Here is a 14,425-nt window from a genome sequence, read left to right on the forward strand (position 1 = left end):
CTATAAGTCTGCTGTGGAGAAAATCAAGAAAACGACATACAACCCTAATTATCCTCTGGATGAGACTTGTACGATGGTGTCTGGAGAGATTTCCTCACTGTAAACCTGACTGCTACGAGATCTTGCAACAGCATCTACAATAATTATTTGATGAAAATCATGAGTTACAACTCCCTATGTGGTGAATAAAGCAGCTTTGAAATTGAATGCAAAGAAAAAGAAAAATAAAGATACAGAACCATCTGTGCATGGTGGTGGTAGAATCCTGTCGGGGCATTGCTCTTATTTAGTGGAGACAAGAGAACATGGGTGGAGCCATTGTGTGTTATAGATACTGTATATTGAGTCGGAAACAATTTTTGTTCTCTATTTGTCCATTTTGCTCACACACACACACACACACACACACACACACAACATGCTGTTAAGAAATATATTTCTTCACCAATTGAATCACACAGTTTACAGAATATGTTGACTAAATAACAAACTGTTTTTTTTTACAACAAACCAAGGTAACATAAAATCTTAACGTCTTGTGGTGAAATGAAGTTGAAGACCGTATCTTACGTGTTGCAGATGTACACGTGATGACGTGTTGTTTTAAACTTACTCTGATTGGTCAAGTATCTTCCTGACGTCTGACGTAATGTTTTCTCACGATTTGAATTTACGAAACGTTTAATTGCCGATTTATTTTCTTCTCCATTTAATAACAGACGTGGTATCTCAATTACAGTGAGTTTTTCTGTGTTTCTTGCTTTGGATGAATTCTACATTTTGGTGAAAAGTTTTCCTGGTAGCTTTAGCATTAAAACAACATAGAAATAACTAACCGGCTGGTTAGTTATTTCTATGTTGCTAATGGAAATGCTAGCATTTTCTTCCCCCGAAACGTGTAGCTGCAGGGCTTGTAGGCTACGATCGGTTTAATTTAAGCTTCTTATATATATTTGATTGTGTGCTATAAGTTATTTATTGACACTGACACTGTTTTTTTAGGCGAGGGGAAGGAAATGAACGATGATCTCTGCAAGTCGTTTGACAGAGTTGCTAGAAAGATGGGCTGGATGGATGAGGGACTGGACTCAACCCAAAAGAAGGTTAGCCTTTAAACATGACCCACCTGGCCTTGAGCAGTGTAAACCATTTGATGAACATTTGTGGGTTTTGTTTGTAGCTGATGAGTATGATCGGCAAGACGCGCAATGGTGGGACAAGTGGAGCTCCTAGCGAGTCCAGTGATGAAGAGTTTGACAATTGTGAGTGATTTCTGTTTCTTTCTGTTTCTGCTTTTATCCTTTTAATGATGCGAGTCCTGCTTTCTCTAAAATGTAAACTTTTGTATTGTTATTTAAGTTCTTATGAAAAACTTCACACCCAAAACAAAAACTAAGCCACAGAAGCCAATCAGTGCTGCAAAGACACTCAGGTATGGCAAACACAGCAAGAAGCATTTTGTTGTTGTTTTTTTTGTTGTTGTTGTTTTGTTTTGTTTTGTTTTTAACAGTATGGAAAGATTAAACTATTTTTGGTATTTTAGCTCAAATGTTCCTGTGGTGAGCTCAGGTGATGAAGATGACTTTGAGACATGTAAGCTCATTACTACTTTTGTTTAAATGTACATCAGTCAGTTGTGAAACCATGTCTTTGTCTCATGTTTCCCTTTTTGACACTGAAGTTTTGCAGCAAGTGAAAACCCCCGCCGCCAAAGCCAGGATAAGATCTGAAAGCGGCAGTGAAGACAGGTCAGTTCCTGACTATATATATATATATATATTTTTTTTTTATTGAAACATGGCTTTGAAATAAAACAAAACAAATCTTTACCCTTCCTGTCTTTTTCCAACAGCCTGAAAAACTTCATAGTGAACGATTTCTCGTCTGATGACGATTTTCTTGAAACTAAGTCGTCCTTAAAAGGTAATGTTTTTAAGTCGTTTTAGTTGAGACTTTTCATGTAACTTCGGCATTCTTTTGAAATTCGAAGTTCAGTTTTGGTCACATCCGACCAAAGACTTTGTTTGCTGTGCCCTCTGCACGGATTCCTGCTAAATAAGACTTCTTATAACTTTAAAATCGTCTCTTTCTCTGTGGCTTGATTATTTTTTTGGTCACTTCCCTGAATAAGCAACATATTCTTACATTTTGATCTTATTGTAATCTTTTTTTTTTTTTTTTTTTTGGCAAGTTGAATGAACTGATTAAAATTTCTATTTTGCAGTTCCTCAGAAGATCAAAACTCCAGTGGGGCAGCGTCCGTTCAGAAGACCTCTCGCGCAGTTGAACTCGCCGGTGTTTGTTAGCGACAGTGGGGACGACGACGACGAAAACATTATCATAAGGAATACTTGGAAGACTCGTCACTCGAAGCCCAAACCTCTGCAAAGAGATGAAAAGAGCGAAAACAAGCAGGAAGAGAACCGATCACCCTTGCTGCCCAGTTTATCGGACTTCCTCCGTCCTCCCAGTAACACTCCGCCATTAACAGCGTCACCCAAGCGGACTTTTTCAGCACCTTGTAGGCTGGACGAGTCGAGCGGCTCTGAGGAGGAGTTTGCGTCCCTGTTGGAGAGGCTGAAAAAGAAAAACAATCTCACCAGCACCACATTCACCCCAAACACCAGTAAAGGTAAAATCTTGATAAACGTTCGTATGCCTAATATCTGTTTCCTTAATTATAATTTTTTGTTTTGTTTTTGACCTTAGAATCTGAAACAAAGCTTGTGATCTCAGCTCCTGCGGTGAAGCCCTTCACAACACCAGGCTCGAAAGCGATCAAGGAGAAACCTCAAGATGTAAAAACACATGGAAAATCCTCCATTTTGAAGCCTAAAGTCAGTCAGACGGACCCCAGGCCCGCTGCTGTGAGCAGGTACATCTGCCTTCACCAGCAATGTCGCCTACTTTAAATGTCGTGCATGGAGAGATTTATCTGGACTTATTCTTTCCAGGATTGCGGCGTGTAAGACCCCTGGCTGCTTCCTAGAGTCACTCGCAGTTCCCGGCTCCATATATGGATCCATTTTCAAGAAGAACAAGGAAGAACTCACAAGGAAGCTGTACCAGCTCTACAATACCAGCGTGTTTGACAACAAGGTGATCTGAATCCAAACTTTCTCTTGCTTCGTTTGCATTCAGATGGTAGACACTTAATGTTTAAGTGACTGCGAATGCACCTTTTAATCATTTATTTGGTTAACAAGTATTTTTGTTGAATACATGCACACATACTCGTTTCAGCAGGATTGCATTATTAGAGTATTATAAGAAACAGCTTCTTTTGGCTTTATCCTCGTTGGAATAATTGTGTGATCCCGTTTGCTTCAGTGCAAGTGCAAATGTTACATTTTGGTGTACATTAGGGCTTCATGACATGAGGAAAAATATCCCGTGTTCATTTGTGTCGTGACGACAATAAAACGACTTGCAAAAAATGAACAAGTCTGTGGTGTTAATGTCCATATGCTTCGTTTAATTGCCGTCAGATCCTAGTTACTGAGTGTTGTGTTTGAGTATAATGCTAATGTTTCCATTAGCTGTGGCACCCTTAGCCTGTGCTGCTTAGTTATACCACCAGTCCTCACCACACCTAATAAGCTTGGTAAAAAAAAAAAACTATTTTAAAAAATTGATTTGCAATATTAACTTTATTGTATATTGATGGCTGTTTTTTTTTTGTTGTTTTGTTTTTTTAGCTGCCAACCAACATGTCTGTAACCTGGAATAAGAAGATGCGGAAAACAGCGGGTTACTGTATCACGGGACAGGAAAAAGGTGGAGGAAACCGCTACGCTCGCATCGAGCTGTCCGACAAAGTCTGCGACTCCGCAGGTGAGAGTCCTAAAAGGGAAATGCTCCGTAGTGACGTCTGATGACGAGGAACGACGTTCCCTCTCGGGGCCCAGTGTTTGAATTCAGCAGTGTTTCTGCCCGTCCCAGATCGTCTCCGGGACACGCTGATCCATGAAATGTGCCACGCTGCCACGTGGCTGATAAACGGCGTGAGGGACGGACACGGAAACCTGTGGAGGCTGTACGCACGCAAATCCACACTCATGCATCCCGAGCTGCCCGTGGTGACGCGCTGCCACAGTTATGACATCACGTACAAGTTCCAGTATCAGTGCAAGCGCTGCCAGAATACGTAAGTCTGAGCAGTGGCCAGGCTTTTCCCGACCAATGCTGATTTCCCGTCCACTCTGATATCTGACCTTCCGTTTTGTCCTCTAACATTCAGGCAACATTGGGTAAAAATTTACTGTAAAGTTACTGTGACAGAGCTATTTAGTTTTGAATCCAGCAGGGAAAGAGTAGTGGGAGTTTCTTACTTTTGATGCATTTGAAGGAATCGAAATGAACATTTTTCAATATTTGACCAGACGGTCACAAAATTTGGCCGTTTTGTTCATGATTGATCGGAGCAGCTCTAATTAACACCGCTGAAATAATTTTCTCTTTAATTGGCTTAAACCGTTCCCCACATATTTTTGTCAACTATTTTTTCTTTTTTTTTTTCTTTTTCTGATTCTTCGCAGGATCGGCCGCCACTCCAAGTCTCTGGACACGCAGAGGTTTGTGTGCGCGCTCTGCACCGGTCAGCTGGTCTTACTGACTCCTTCGAAGCCACGGGCTCCCACGCCCTTCGCCACGTTCGTCAAAGAGAATTACGGGAACGCGAGGCAGGAGCTGGCGGGGCAGAGCCACGCGGAAGTGATGCGGAAACTGAGCGCCGACTTTGCCTCGAAGACCAAACTCGGTGCGAGCTGAATGAGCAAACGTACTGAAAACCCTTTACCTCTTTCGATGTTCTTACCTTTTCGGGCCACTGTGATACTTTTTTTTTTTTTTTCTTTTGTTATTGGTTGCTATAACTGGAAGTGTGAACAAAAACACCAAAGTTTTCTGTCCACTATATATATATATTTTTTTTGTATTGAAGTCGATAGAACTGTCGTCTTATTCAAGCAATAAGACATGAGACAGTCAGCATATTCTCTCTAGAATATGCTGGATTTCTTTTTTTTTTTTTTTTTTTTTTTTTTTTGCCAGTAATTTTAACAATAAAAACTTGATACATAAAACAAATATATATATATTTTTTTTCCTTAAGTTTTTCTTGCCATCTCTTTCCTTCATCAGACAGGAAAGAGACGGGGAGAGAGAATGGCGGGAGACAAGCAGCAAAGGCCTGAGGGTCAGGAGTCCAACTTTGAACGGCTGCATTGAGGACTAAAAGTCTGCCGCGAAAGTAAACCTGGGGATGCTTATTGATTTGTGTTTTTTTTCTGAATTACTGGTGTTGTTTATGTAAGTAAGCAATGAGCACTACTCACATGAGTAACGTTTTTAATCGAATGGAAGTGAATGAAACTGAAAGATACTGGTGCGTTTTATTACCACGACTTTATCGAGCAAATATTTACAGGTAGGATATATTATGTCTGCTCACATGCAGCCCTGCTGTTCTTGGCTGACAATTAATGTAACCCAACAGAGCTGATCAAATATGGATAAATGCAGCTTACAATAGTGAAATGCAACAAAAAAAAAAAGAGAGAGACTGCTTCACCATATTTATTTATTTACTTTTTTAAATACTGCTCTGCTACGTATTCACGCTTTAATTCACAATATGCAAAGCACTCGACAATTCGGAGGAGCAAATGTCCACAGCAGAATCAAATATATAGGAAACGTACAATATTCAGCCCTCTGGTGGGACGAGTGAGGAAGGTGTGTGTGTGTGGATCTGTGCAGCATCTTCCCTGATTGTGGTGGTGGTGGCGGCACCTTTGTCAGGCACAGGCACAAATCCACAGGGAGCGCAGGGACGAGACGGCACTCCCCGTATATCCAAGATAAGTTCTCCGCATTTCGCTAAAATTGGCAATAAAAGGGCAAAAATAAAGAGCCCGCCAGAACTTGAGCCACAAAGTGGTCTAGCAAATAAAGCACTGGAATGTACTTGTCACCGTTTTGGCAGGCACTAGGAAGTCTCAAATGACCTCAACTGATTTTGGCATCAATGTGAATCTATATTCCTCTTAGAAATCTGCAGCATGTTTAGTTTTGCGACTTTAAATACGATTGGCAATTTGGCTTTTCACCTGGCGTCTTCCAGTCCTACGTTTCTTCCACTGTAATATATCACCGTGCAGTTTGATACGTTTTGGGTAAAGATTATGGCACAACACAACGATTAAAAGTTTTCTACGTGAGTGAATGAGCAGCGTTACACACAAAGCGCTGTCCAGACGCGACTCTGCATCGCCAGCCCCTCGGCCTTCAGTACAGGCAGGTTTTCTTCATGATGCGCAGGAACTCCTGCTCGTTCACTTCTCCGTCCCCATCCCTGTCCGCTTCATCTATCATTTCCTGCACAAACACGAAACGTAGAAGTAAATGAAACGACGTTTTATCGTGGGTGTTTTATCGCGCGACGTGGCTCACCTGCAGCTCCTCGTCGGTCAGGTTTTCTCCGAGGTCTTTGGCCACTCTCTTCAGGTTCTTAAAAGAGATCTTGCCTGTTTCGTCGTCGTCGAACAGCCGGAACGCTTTAAGGATCTCCTCTTTGGAGTCCTTCTCAGCCTGAAAATTTTAATTAAGAGCAACATTATTAGGAATCATCTACTGGAAGAGCGCACCGACCTGGTACGATTGAAGTCTCCAAACAGAAGTACTCTGTTGTAGTCTCCCCATTTATTATCCAGAGTACTCCGTGTGGAGTGCCTTGCAAGACTATTCACAAAGCCTAGCTTACCCAGCATTTTGTAACTTGACTTTTCACTTTAAATCGGAGCGTTTTTAGTGATAAAATGGACCAGTCAAAGTACAAGCCTAAATCCAAAAGAGAATAGGAAGTGTACTGAAGCTGCCCAATCTGACTGAGCTTGTAGTATATTGCAAAAAAAGAAAAACGGCCAAAGCTGTTAAAGACAAAATGTGGTGTAATGTGGCAAAAATGTGAAGCAGATGTATAAATGCAGCTGCTAGGCACTGTAAACCACACTATGAGCTCGCATACCATTTTCTGTGTCATGACTGCCAGAAAGTCAGCGAAGGAGATCTTCCCCGTCCCGTCCTTATCCACTTCTGCAATCATCTTCTTGATCTCCTCCTTCTTTGGTTCGAACCCCAGAGCTCTCATTGCAACCTGGCTCAGAGTCAGAAACATGCACTGGAGTGATCCTGGGAAACATTTTTTTTACTCTTGTATTTACGCTCGGAAGACCTTTTACCTTGAGCTCCTTCACATCGATGTGTCCAGAGCCATCGGTGTCAAACAGCTCAAAGGCCTCCCTGATCTCCTGCTTCTGCTCCTCAGTCAGCTCTGGCTTGGGAGTTGTCTTCTTGCGAGGAGGGGCCACTGGACCTTGTAGGGATGGCTTCTTGGCACTGGTTGCCTGTTTGGATTTCACAAGAGGAAAATGAAATGAAAAAGCTTTTTTTGTTTGTTTTTTGTTTTGTTCGTTTTTTTTTTTTACAAAACCAACTCAACAGCTCATATTAATAAATTGTAGTTTAAAGAAAAACGCATAAAGCCTGCCCCTCCAATTAAACCTGATGCCACTTACCATTTATTCCTGTGTATTTGACCAGCAGTTTACAAAAAAAATAAATAAAAATGAGTGTTGTTTTTTTTTTTTTTCCTTCTCCGCTGTAAGGCCTCTGTATCATGCAGGAGGGAGGAGATGAGTGGATCGCATGAAAGCTTAGCCTGACACCTCCGGTTTTATTTTACACAAATATCAGCCATAATGTGGAGGGGAATCGCGTTTCTAGCTAATAACCTGCGCTCCAGCGGCTGTCACGGACTGGACAGTTTTAACCCGTTGTTTGCCAGCCGACGCACGTACTAGGCTATGGCCACAGACTGATAGAACCACGGGGAGGATGCTGAAAGGAGCACACGGTGCAAGGAATCAAACGCACCGGTCGGGAAAAGAGCTGATTGGTTGTTGAAAATCACAAGGTACATAGGATTACAAAATGATGGTAAAGCAAAACATAAAATAAAATAAAATAAAAAGCTCGATATGTGTGATCCAATAGTATAAAAATCTATGCATCATATATGAACACCCGTTTATGACATTTTAAATGCCGCAGGTTTGAAATTGCCTCATTACTCTCCCCCAGTGGCAGTTTTTTTTTTTTTTTTTTTTTTTTTTTTTTATATATAAATCCGTGTGCGATACTGTAGTGGAGTCTGCGTTGATACGTCATAGGATCCTAAAACATTGGAGGTTGAAACTCACAAGGGCTATCAAATTAAAAGTTGGGTTAAAAAATATCTTTATGTACTTTAAAGTAATTTCCCTGCTGGGATGAATAAAGTACGTCTATTCTATTCTATTCTATTTAAAATTCACCATATCAAAAACAAATAGAAAACTTTTACATCCATGTGATATATATGTTTTGTAAAACATGAGTTATGATGGCCATGTATATATAAATATATATATATATATATATATATATATATATATATATATATATATATATATATATATATATATATATATATATGGTTGTCTACAAGCCCTTCAAAAAAAGTTAGGAAGGGCATAGATAATGAAATTAGCAAAGGAATCAAACATATTTAAAAGTTTATTGGTCCTAGTAGGTGAAGTTTTCCAAAAGTCTAATTTTCTGAGATGCACATATATTGAAACTTATATGTTAGGTACGTTACTGAAACAGTTGGTGAACTAGCATACTGAAGTTTCTTGGCCTTTGCAGGCAAGGCTTTCTACAAGCACTTTAAAAAAATTATGAGAGGCACTTTAAATGGTCTGGGAAAGTTATTGGGATTCTCTGCCCCACACAAAAAAGGTGCAACCTGCACCGTTTCCTGTCCTGAGACACAAGATAGGTGATAGACTGGACAGGGGGTACCTCACCTCCAGGTGATAATTACACAACCTGCTGATTGTGTAATGGTAACTACACAATAAACATGTGCAGACACAGAGGATTGGATGGATGGTTGCTCATCTTTCTGAGATCACTAAGGGAAACATTGATGAAACATAAAGCTTATGATTGGCTGCTGAGTGCCTATGGATTGGAAGGAAAACCAAAGTCCCGTCGTCCTTCCTACATCCTCATTTCAATTTTTTTGTCATTATTATTTTTATTATTATGTCCATTAAACCTCAGTTCAAGTCTGTCTGAGGTTCTTAAAAATTATATATTCTATTCTGTGGTTGAGTTGGGAGTCAGTGGTAGCCCTGTTTTCTTTGTTTTGGCCTCGGCTCCCAACTCTCCTTTTTTTATTTGAATATCAGTTCAACCATTTCTATTGGTTGGATTCTTAAACATACCTGATGACCTCTGTGATGTACTGGTGACCTGTGGAGCGTGACATCACCTCTGAGCCAGTGACAGCGACAGCTGGATACAGCCTCCAGTCCCATGTGACCCTCTTGGGACCAAACATCACATCCACAGAGTTGTGTGCAGGATGTCTCTTGTGTGCCTCTCCTCGCTCCACAGAGACTAGCAGGTGTTTTCTCACAGCTGAAGTACATTAACGTCATCAGGAGACGCTTTAAGAGGAGCAGGCTCCCTAAGGCAGATACCAGATTGTTCTGCTTACATCAGAGGTACGCAGCTTCTTTTCCTTGTGTCTCACGTTTATGGATTTATTAAGCTAAGCATTGCTGTCTCTGCTCAGCAGAAATCAGTTTCCATGCTGATGCTCAGTCCTTGGACTCCAGTGAAGTGCTTCTCATTTCCTAGCGTCTGTTTGGAGAAGTCTCCAGAATCTCCTGACCACTTTTTCGCCTGCCCTGATCTTACAAGCTCTCCTTTACATCTCACCTGCCTGACTACCATCTAATGTTTTACTGATCCACAATTCCAGCCTGGTCTCCCCTGTAATACAGACCTGGATTCTTGCTGTAAACCAAGAAGACGCATCACATCTGGTGACTGACTAAGTGCATAAAGCCTGGGAGGAAATCTGAGTCCCGTCTCTTCCTTCCTATATCCCCCAGCATGCCACATGCCAAGCTGTGCAGATTTATTAATAAACCTTTCAAATTGTCCTTTGGTGTCTGTTATTCTTCTCAATTCCATAAAACTTAATTCAGTAAAATAAAGTTTCATTCATTTTATTGAATGAGTAAAATGAATAAAACTCATTTTGTGAGTTTTATTCAGAAAATTAATGCCCCTCTATAACCCTCTTAACATTGTCTTTGCCGGCACTGCAATGAGAAGTAGTCTGTACAATGGTCTTTGGTTGTTGCAGGCGGTGAGAGGAGGTGGAACGAAGGCTTCGAGAGGTGAGGTGCGGTATGAGGAGTTCATTGGGGATGGCAGGGGCAGTGCCGTGGATGCATTGATAGGTGAGCAAACAGAGTTTTTAATGAATTCTTTGTTTGATCGGTAGCCAGTGGAGTGATTTGAAGACAGGAGCGATACGGTCATATTTATGCCTCCTCATCAGTACCCGGGGCAGCACAGTTCTGGATGTGCTGTAGCTTTTTTAGGTTTTTTCCAGGGATCCCGACGAGGAGGGCATTACAATAATCCAACCTGGAGGAGATAAGGGCATGGATCAACCTCTCGGCATCCGGTTGGGAGAGGGAGGAGCGGAGTCTGGCGATGTTTTTAAGATGAAGAAAGGAAACTTTACAAAGGTGACGGATGTGGGTATTAAAGGTGAAGTTAGAATCAAGCCTAACTCCAAGGTTTGTAACGGAGGTGGAAAGGGGGATGTTGTGGCCAAATATTGAGATACTGCTGAGAGGTGAAGACTGGGTTTGATGAGGGGTGCCACAAAGGATTGCATCCGTTTTATTGCTGTTAAATTGAAGAGAGTTGTCAGTCATCCAAGCCTTTATCTCTTCCAGACAAAGCTGAAGTGAGGACGGGAGAACTGTGGGGGAAGTGGAGTCCATTTTCATGTACAGTTGTGTGTCATCGGTGTAACAGTGGAAGGAAAACTTGTGTTTATTGATTATTTGACCAAGGGGGAGCATGTAGATGGTAAAAAGGGTAGGCCCAAGGACTGACCATTGCGGAACTCCACAAGTCACAGTATGATTTGAAGATTTACAGTGATCCAGGGAAACATAATTCTGTTCTATTGGTGAGATATGATTGAAACCATTTGAGCGTTGTGCCTGAAAGACTCTAAGACCAATCTAGAATGAGGTTATCAAAGCGTTCATCTTTGTACCATTTCACACATGTGGAAACATCCTAACGTTAACAATTTCACCTATTTCTAGTGTTTAATTACAATGAACACAGAAAAATGTGCACGAGTTAGCTGTGTTTGTATCATACTATTTCATGTGAGAAGAGCTCATCAGGCTTCTTGATAGTGTAATTATGTGGTTAGAGAAACAATTTTCTCAATTTTAGTGTGTTGGCCACTGTTAACTCAACCAACAAAATGTTTAGACAATCCTATGGATCAGCTAAGTTGTGCAGCAAGCAGCTCCTTTACCAGTTCCAGTGGAGAAACTGAAGTGACACCGTTATATTGCAACACAGGCCTGCAACAAGACAGAGAGCTGAAAACGCCTCTCTTGCCCACGTAAGCTATGCAGATTACGGTGCAGACTTCCATAGAGTTTTTACAGATTTGAATATATTATATTAATTACTCTCTTTAAAGCACTTTCTGTGTTTTTTCCTTCAGCATATCTTTGCACATTTTAGTCCAGATCCTTACCATAGAAGGACTTCGCCAAAAATTTTAATTCTTGAAGTTTTTGTTGGTGCTTTTTAAACATTCCACGACTCTGGAAGTGAACCTGTTAGATGCAGCAAAAGAGTTGAGATTAAGGCGGTCCTCAAGAGCCTGTATCATGCATGTTTTAGTTTTTCCGGAGGTTTGACAGCTGAATGAAAATAATGGTGCAATAGTGGGCCTCTAGTTGTAATTCAACTATTTGAATCAGTTGAGTTCAAGCGTATTAAAACACCAATAGGACGCTGTTGGACGTGTCTTGTTTAGATAAAAATGTGTTGGAACGTCCTCCTCAGAGTCTAAAGACTCTAAACCAGTGGTCTCCAACCTTTTTATTTCCGACCGGTCAAGAGTTGGACATTTTGCTGCGGCCCGGGGACACGGAGGGGACCGTCACATAATGCTTATGCATGTTGGTGTTTCCGCTGAGGCCTTTTGTTTTTTATCTATAAATAAATTATAAATTAAATTTATTTATATATTTGTTTATGGTCACCAAAAAGTTATTTATTTAAATAAATAAATAAATGTATTATTTATAAATAAGTTATTTATTTATAAGAAATGTATTTATTAATTAATTTATTTATAAATAAAAATATTATTTATACATAAATAAAGATTATTTGTTATTTATTTATCTATAAATAAATAAAATTTATTTATTTATTTATAAATAAACTTTCAGTAGTTTATTACCACCAGGGACTGGTCAATGCTTTTTTACTGCACCCCACCCACCTACCCCCGCAGTAAAATTGCATGTCTTTACAATTACAATATATAATCAATCATTTTAGATTCCCTTATTTTCCAACTGCTGGAGGATCACAAAGGGAAATAACCAAAATACAAACACAAAGGAGTAAGTAGACTAAAGGAACCTAATTAGAACAAACGAAAAATAACTAGAAACAAGAAATAAACATAATTAGAATCAAAAGAATCTGAGGAGGACGCCAGTGGAACAGCAGGAACCAGAAGGCATACGGGACTTTCAACGAAGCCTGGAGGTCAGCCTGGAGACCAACAGGACTCGCTACGAAGCCTGGAGGTCAGCCTGGAGACCAACAGGACTCGTTGCAAAGCCCTGAAGGTCAGCCTGGAGACCAACAGGACTCGTTGCGAAGCCCTGAAGGTCAGCCTGGAGACCAGCAGAACTGGTTACAAAGCCCCTGAGGCAGGCCGGGAGGCACTGCTGGCCCCAAGCTCCTCATCCGACGCCTAACTAAAATAAAAACAAAACTAGAGTTCATAATATAACGCTGAGCTGGCAACAAACGAATCTTCTGGTGACGAAGGAGACCTGAGTTCGATGGCCTCAAGTTCCAGTGGCACCGCAGTCCTGCGGGCCTCAAGCTTTTTTGCCTCCGATAATCAAACATGAAGCTTGGAACCCTCATGGCACTTCTTTATTTAGAAGTAGAATATTTTAAGTAAGTATCTAATAGTGTGAATACATCCTTCCAGAAATGTTTTGGAGACGCCTCCAAACACACTTTTAGATACAGGCACCTGCTCTTGTTGCCTGGCTGGATGTCTTCTTGGGTTTCCTCGTTTGATGACTCCTGGTTCAGATGTTCCATTCTGTTCCTCAGGCAATGGTGCACCTGTTCCAATTCAAGCTGCATGTCAGTGGACATATGCTCCAAGGTAGTGCTTTTCTCTTCCAGGACATTCTTTTCCTGCTCCAAGGCGGTGATTATGTTATCCAACGCGGTGTTTTTTTGCTCCAGACCGGTGCATTTCAACTTCAGGGCCGTGTTTATTTTCTCCAAGAAGGTGCTTTTCTCCTCAAAAGCGTTTTTTTTCCTGCTCAAAAATGCTGCATTCCTCTTACAAGGTGTTGTTTATATGCTGTAAAGTGAAGATTTCGTCCTTCAGGGCAAGTCTGTCTTTTTGCAAGAAAGTGCTTCTCCTCTCCAAGCAAGCGTTTCTCTCTCCTAGAACAGTATGTTCATGCTTCAGGGCAATTATTTCCTGCTTCAGCATAAATTTTTCCCTTTCTAAGGCTAGTGTTAAGTGGTTCAGGTCAGGGTGACGTTTCTCTGCTTCTGGGCGGTGTTTTTCTCATCTAGAGCAGTTTTTTCCTGCTCCAAGGAGGTGTTTTTCTGACCCTGGGCGGTGTTTTCCTGCTTCAGGGCGGAGTTTTCCAGCTTAAGTGCGGTATTTTCGGCCTTCAGGTCAGATTTTTCCAGCTTCAAGGTATTTTGTTCCTTTTTTAAGGCTGTTCTTTCCTGCTTCAGGGTGTCGTTTATTTGCTCCAAGGTGGCAATTTCCTGTTCCAGTTCAGTGTTTTTTTGCTCTAAGGTGGTGTATAACGGCCCCAACTGAAGAAGTTAAAACATAACGGTCCTCAGGGCGAGAGGGTGCAACAGTAACACCACCCTCGTCCGAAAACACCGACACAACAGTACACACGTCAGCTAACACACAAACATCCTACAAAGTCGTCTTGGTGGACTTCTTCCACTATATACTGACCTAGAGGAAAAAACGAGAAGGACCTCGCAGCGAGGTGTACTTGCAGCGAGGTCCTTCTCCAGTGGTCCGTCCCCGCCCCTTTCTGTTTGCTGCAGCGAGGTGTACTTGGTGAAACGTCATGTCTTAAACACTGAGAGGCGTGGCTTCTGAGATAGGCGGTGCAACTAAGCTTATCAAGGTTCTCCATTGGCTAAAATTGTGGCGTTCTTTGACGTATCGCAAACC

At 41.3% G+C, this 14,425-nt stretch overlaps 2 protein-coding genes across 7 annotated transcripts; one reads left to right on the forward strand and one right to left on the reverse strand.

Moving 5' to 3' along the window:
• Positions 1–586: 586 nt before the first annotated feature.
• Positions 587–5,454, forward strand: gcna (germ cell nuclear acidic peptidase). Of its 5 annotated transcripts, none has more exons than XM_044127095.1 (14): positions 631–738; positions 1,003–1,103; positions 1,181–1,262; positions 1,360–1,432; positions 1,544–1,593; positions 1,682–1,748; positions 1,853–1,923; positions 2,225–2,632; positions 2,710–2,875; positions 2,955–3,099; positions 3,699–3,834; positions 3,943–4,147; positions 4,539–4,780; positions 5,143–5,454. In XM_044127095.1, the coding sequence occupies exons 2-13, from the start codon at positions 1,017–1,019 to the stop codon at positions 4,768–4,770; spliced, it is 1,722 nt and encodes a 573-aa protein (XP_043983030.1). In that variant the 5' UTR covers positions 631–738; positions 1,003–1,016; the 3' UTR covers positions 4,771–4,780; positions 5,143–5,454. The 5 variants fall into 5 exon arrangements, with proteins under 5 accessions (XP_043983032.1, XP_043983030.1, XP_043983031.1 ...); XM_044127096.1 differs by having other exon boundaries at positions 5,147–5,454; XM_044127094.1 differs by having other exon boundaries at positions 4,539–4,759.
• Positions 5,455–5,561: 107 nt separating this feature from the next.
• cetn2 (centrin, EF-hand protein, 2) lies at positions 5,562–14,304 on the reverse strand. 2 transcript variants are annotated; one of them, XM_044127100.1, is made up of 6 exons: positions 14,201–14,304; positions 9,333–9,577; positions 7,242–7,406; positions 7,028–7,156; positions 6,454–6,591; positions 5,562–6,378 (listed from the first exon to the last, which is right to left on the reverse strand). In XM_044127100.1, exons 2-6 carry the CDS (start codon positions 9,546–9,548, stop codon positions 6,289–6,291), a joined length of 738 nt encoding a protein of 245 aa, XP_043983035.1. In that variant the 5' UTR covers positions 9,549–9,577; positions 14,201–14,304; the 3' UTR covers positions 5,562–6,288. The 2 variants fall into 2 exon arrangements, with proteins under 2 accessions (XP_043983035.1, XP_043983036.1); XM_044127101.1 differs by lacking the exons at positions 9,333–9,577; positions 14,201–14,304 and adding an exon at positions 7,578–7,937.
• Between the last annotated feature and the right edge of the window lie 121 nt (positions 14,305–14,425).

Source organism: Gambusia affinis, linkage group LG09 (genome assembly GCF_019740435.1).
Source record: "Gambusia affinis linkage group LG09, SWU_Gaff_1.0, whole genome shotgun sequence".
Lineage (NCBI taxonomy): Eukaryota > Metazoa > Chordata > Actinopteri > Cyprinodontiformes > Poeciliidae > Gambusia > Gambusia affinis.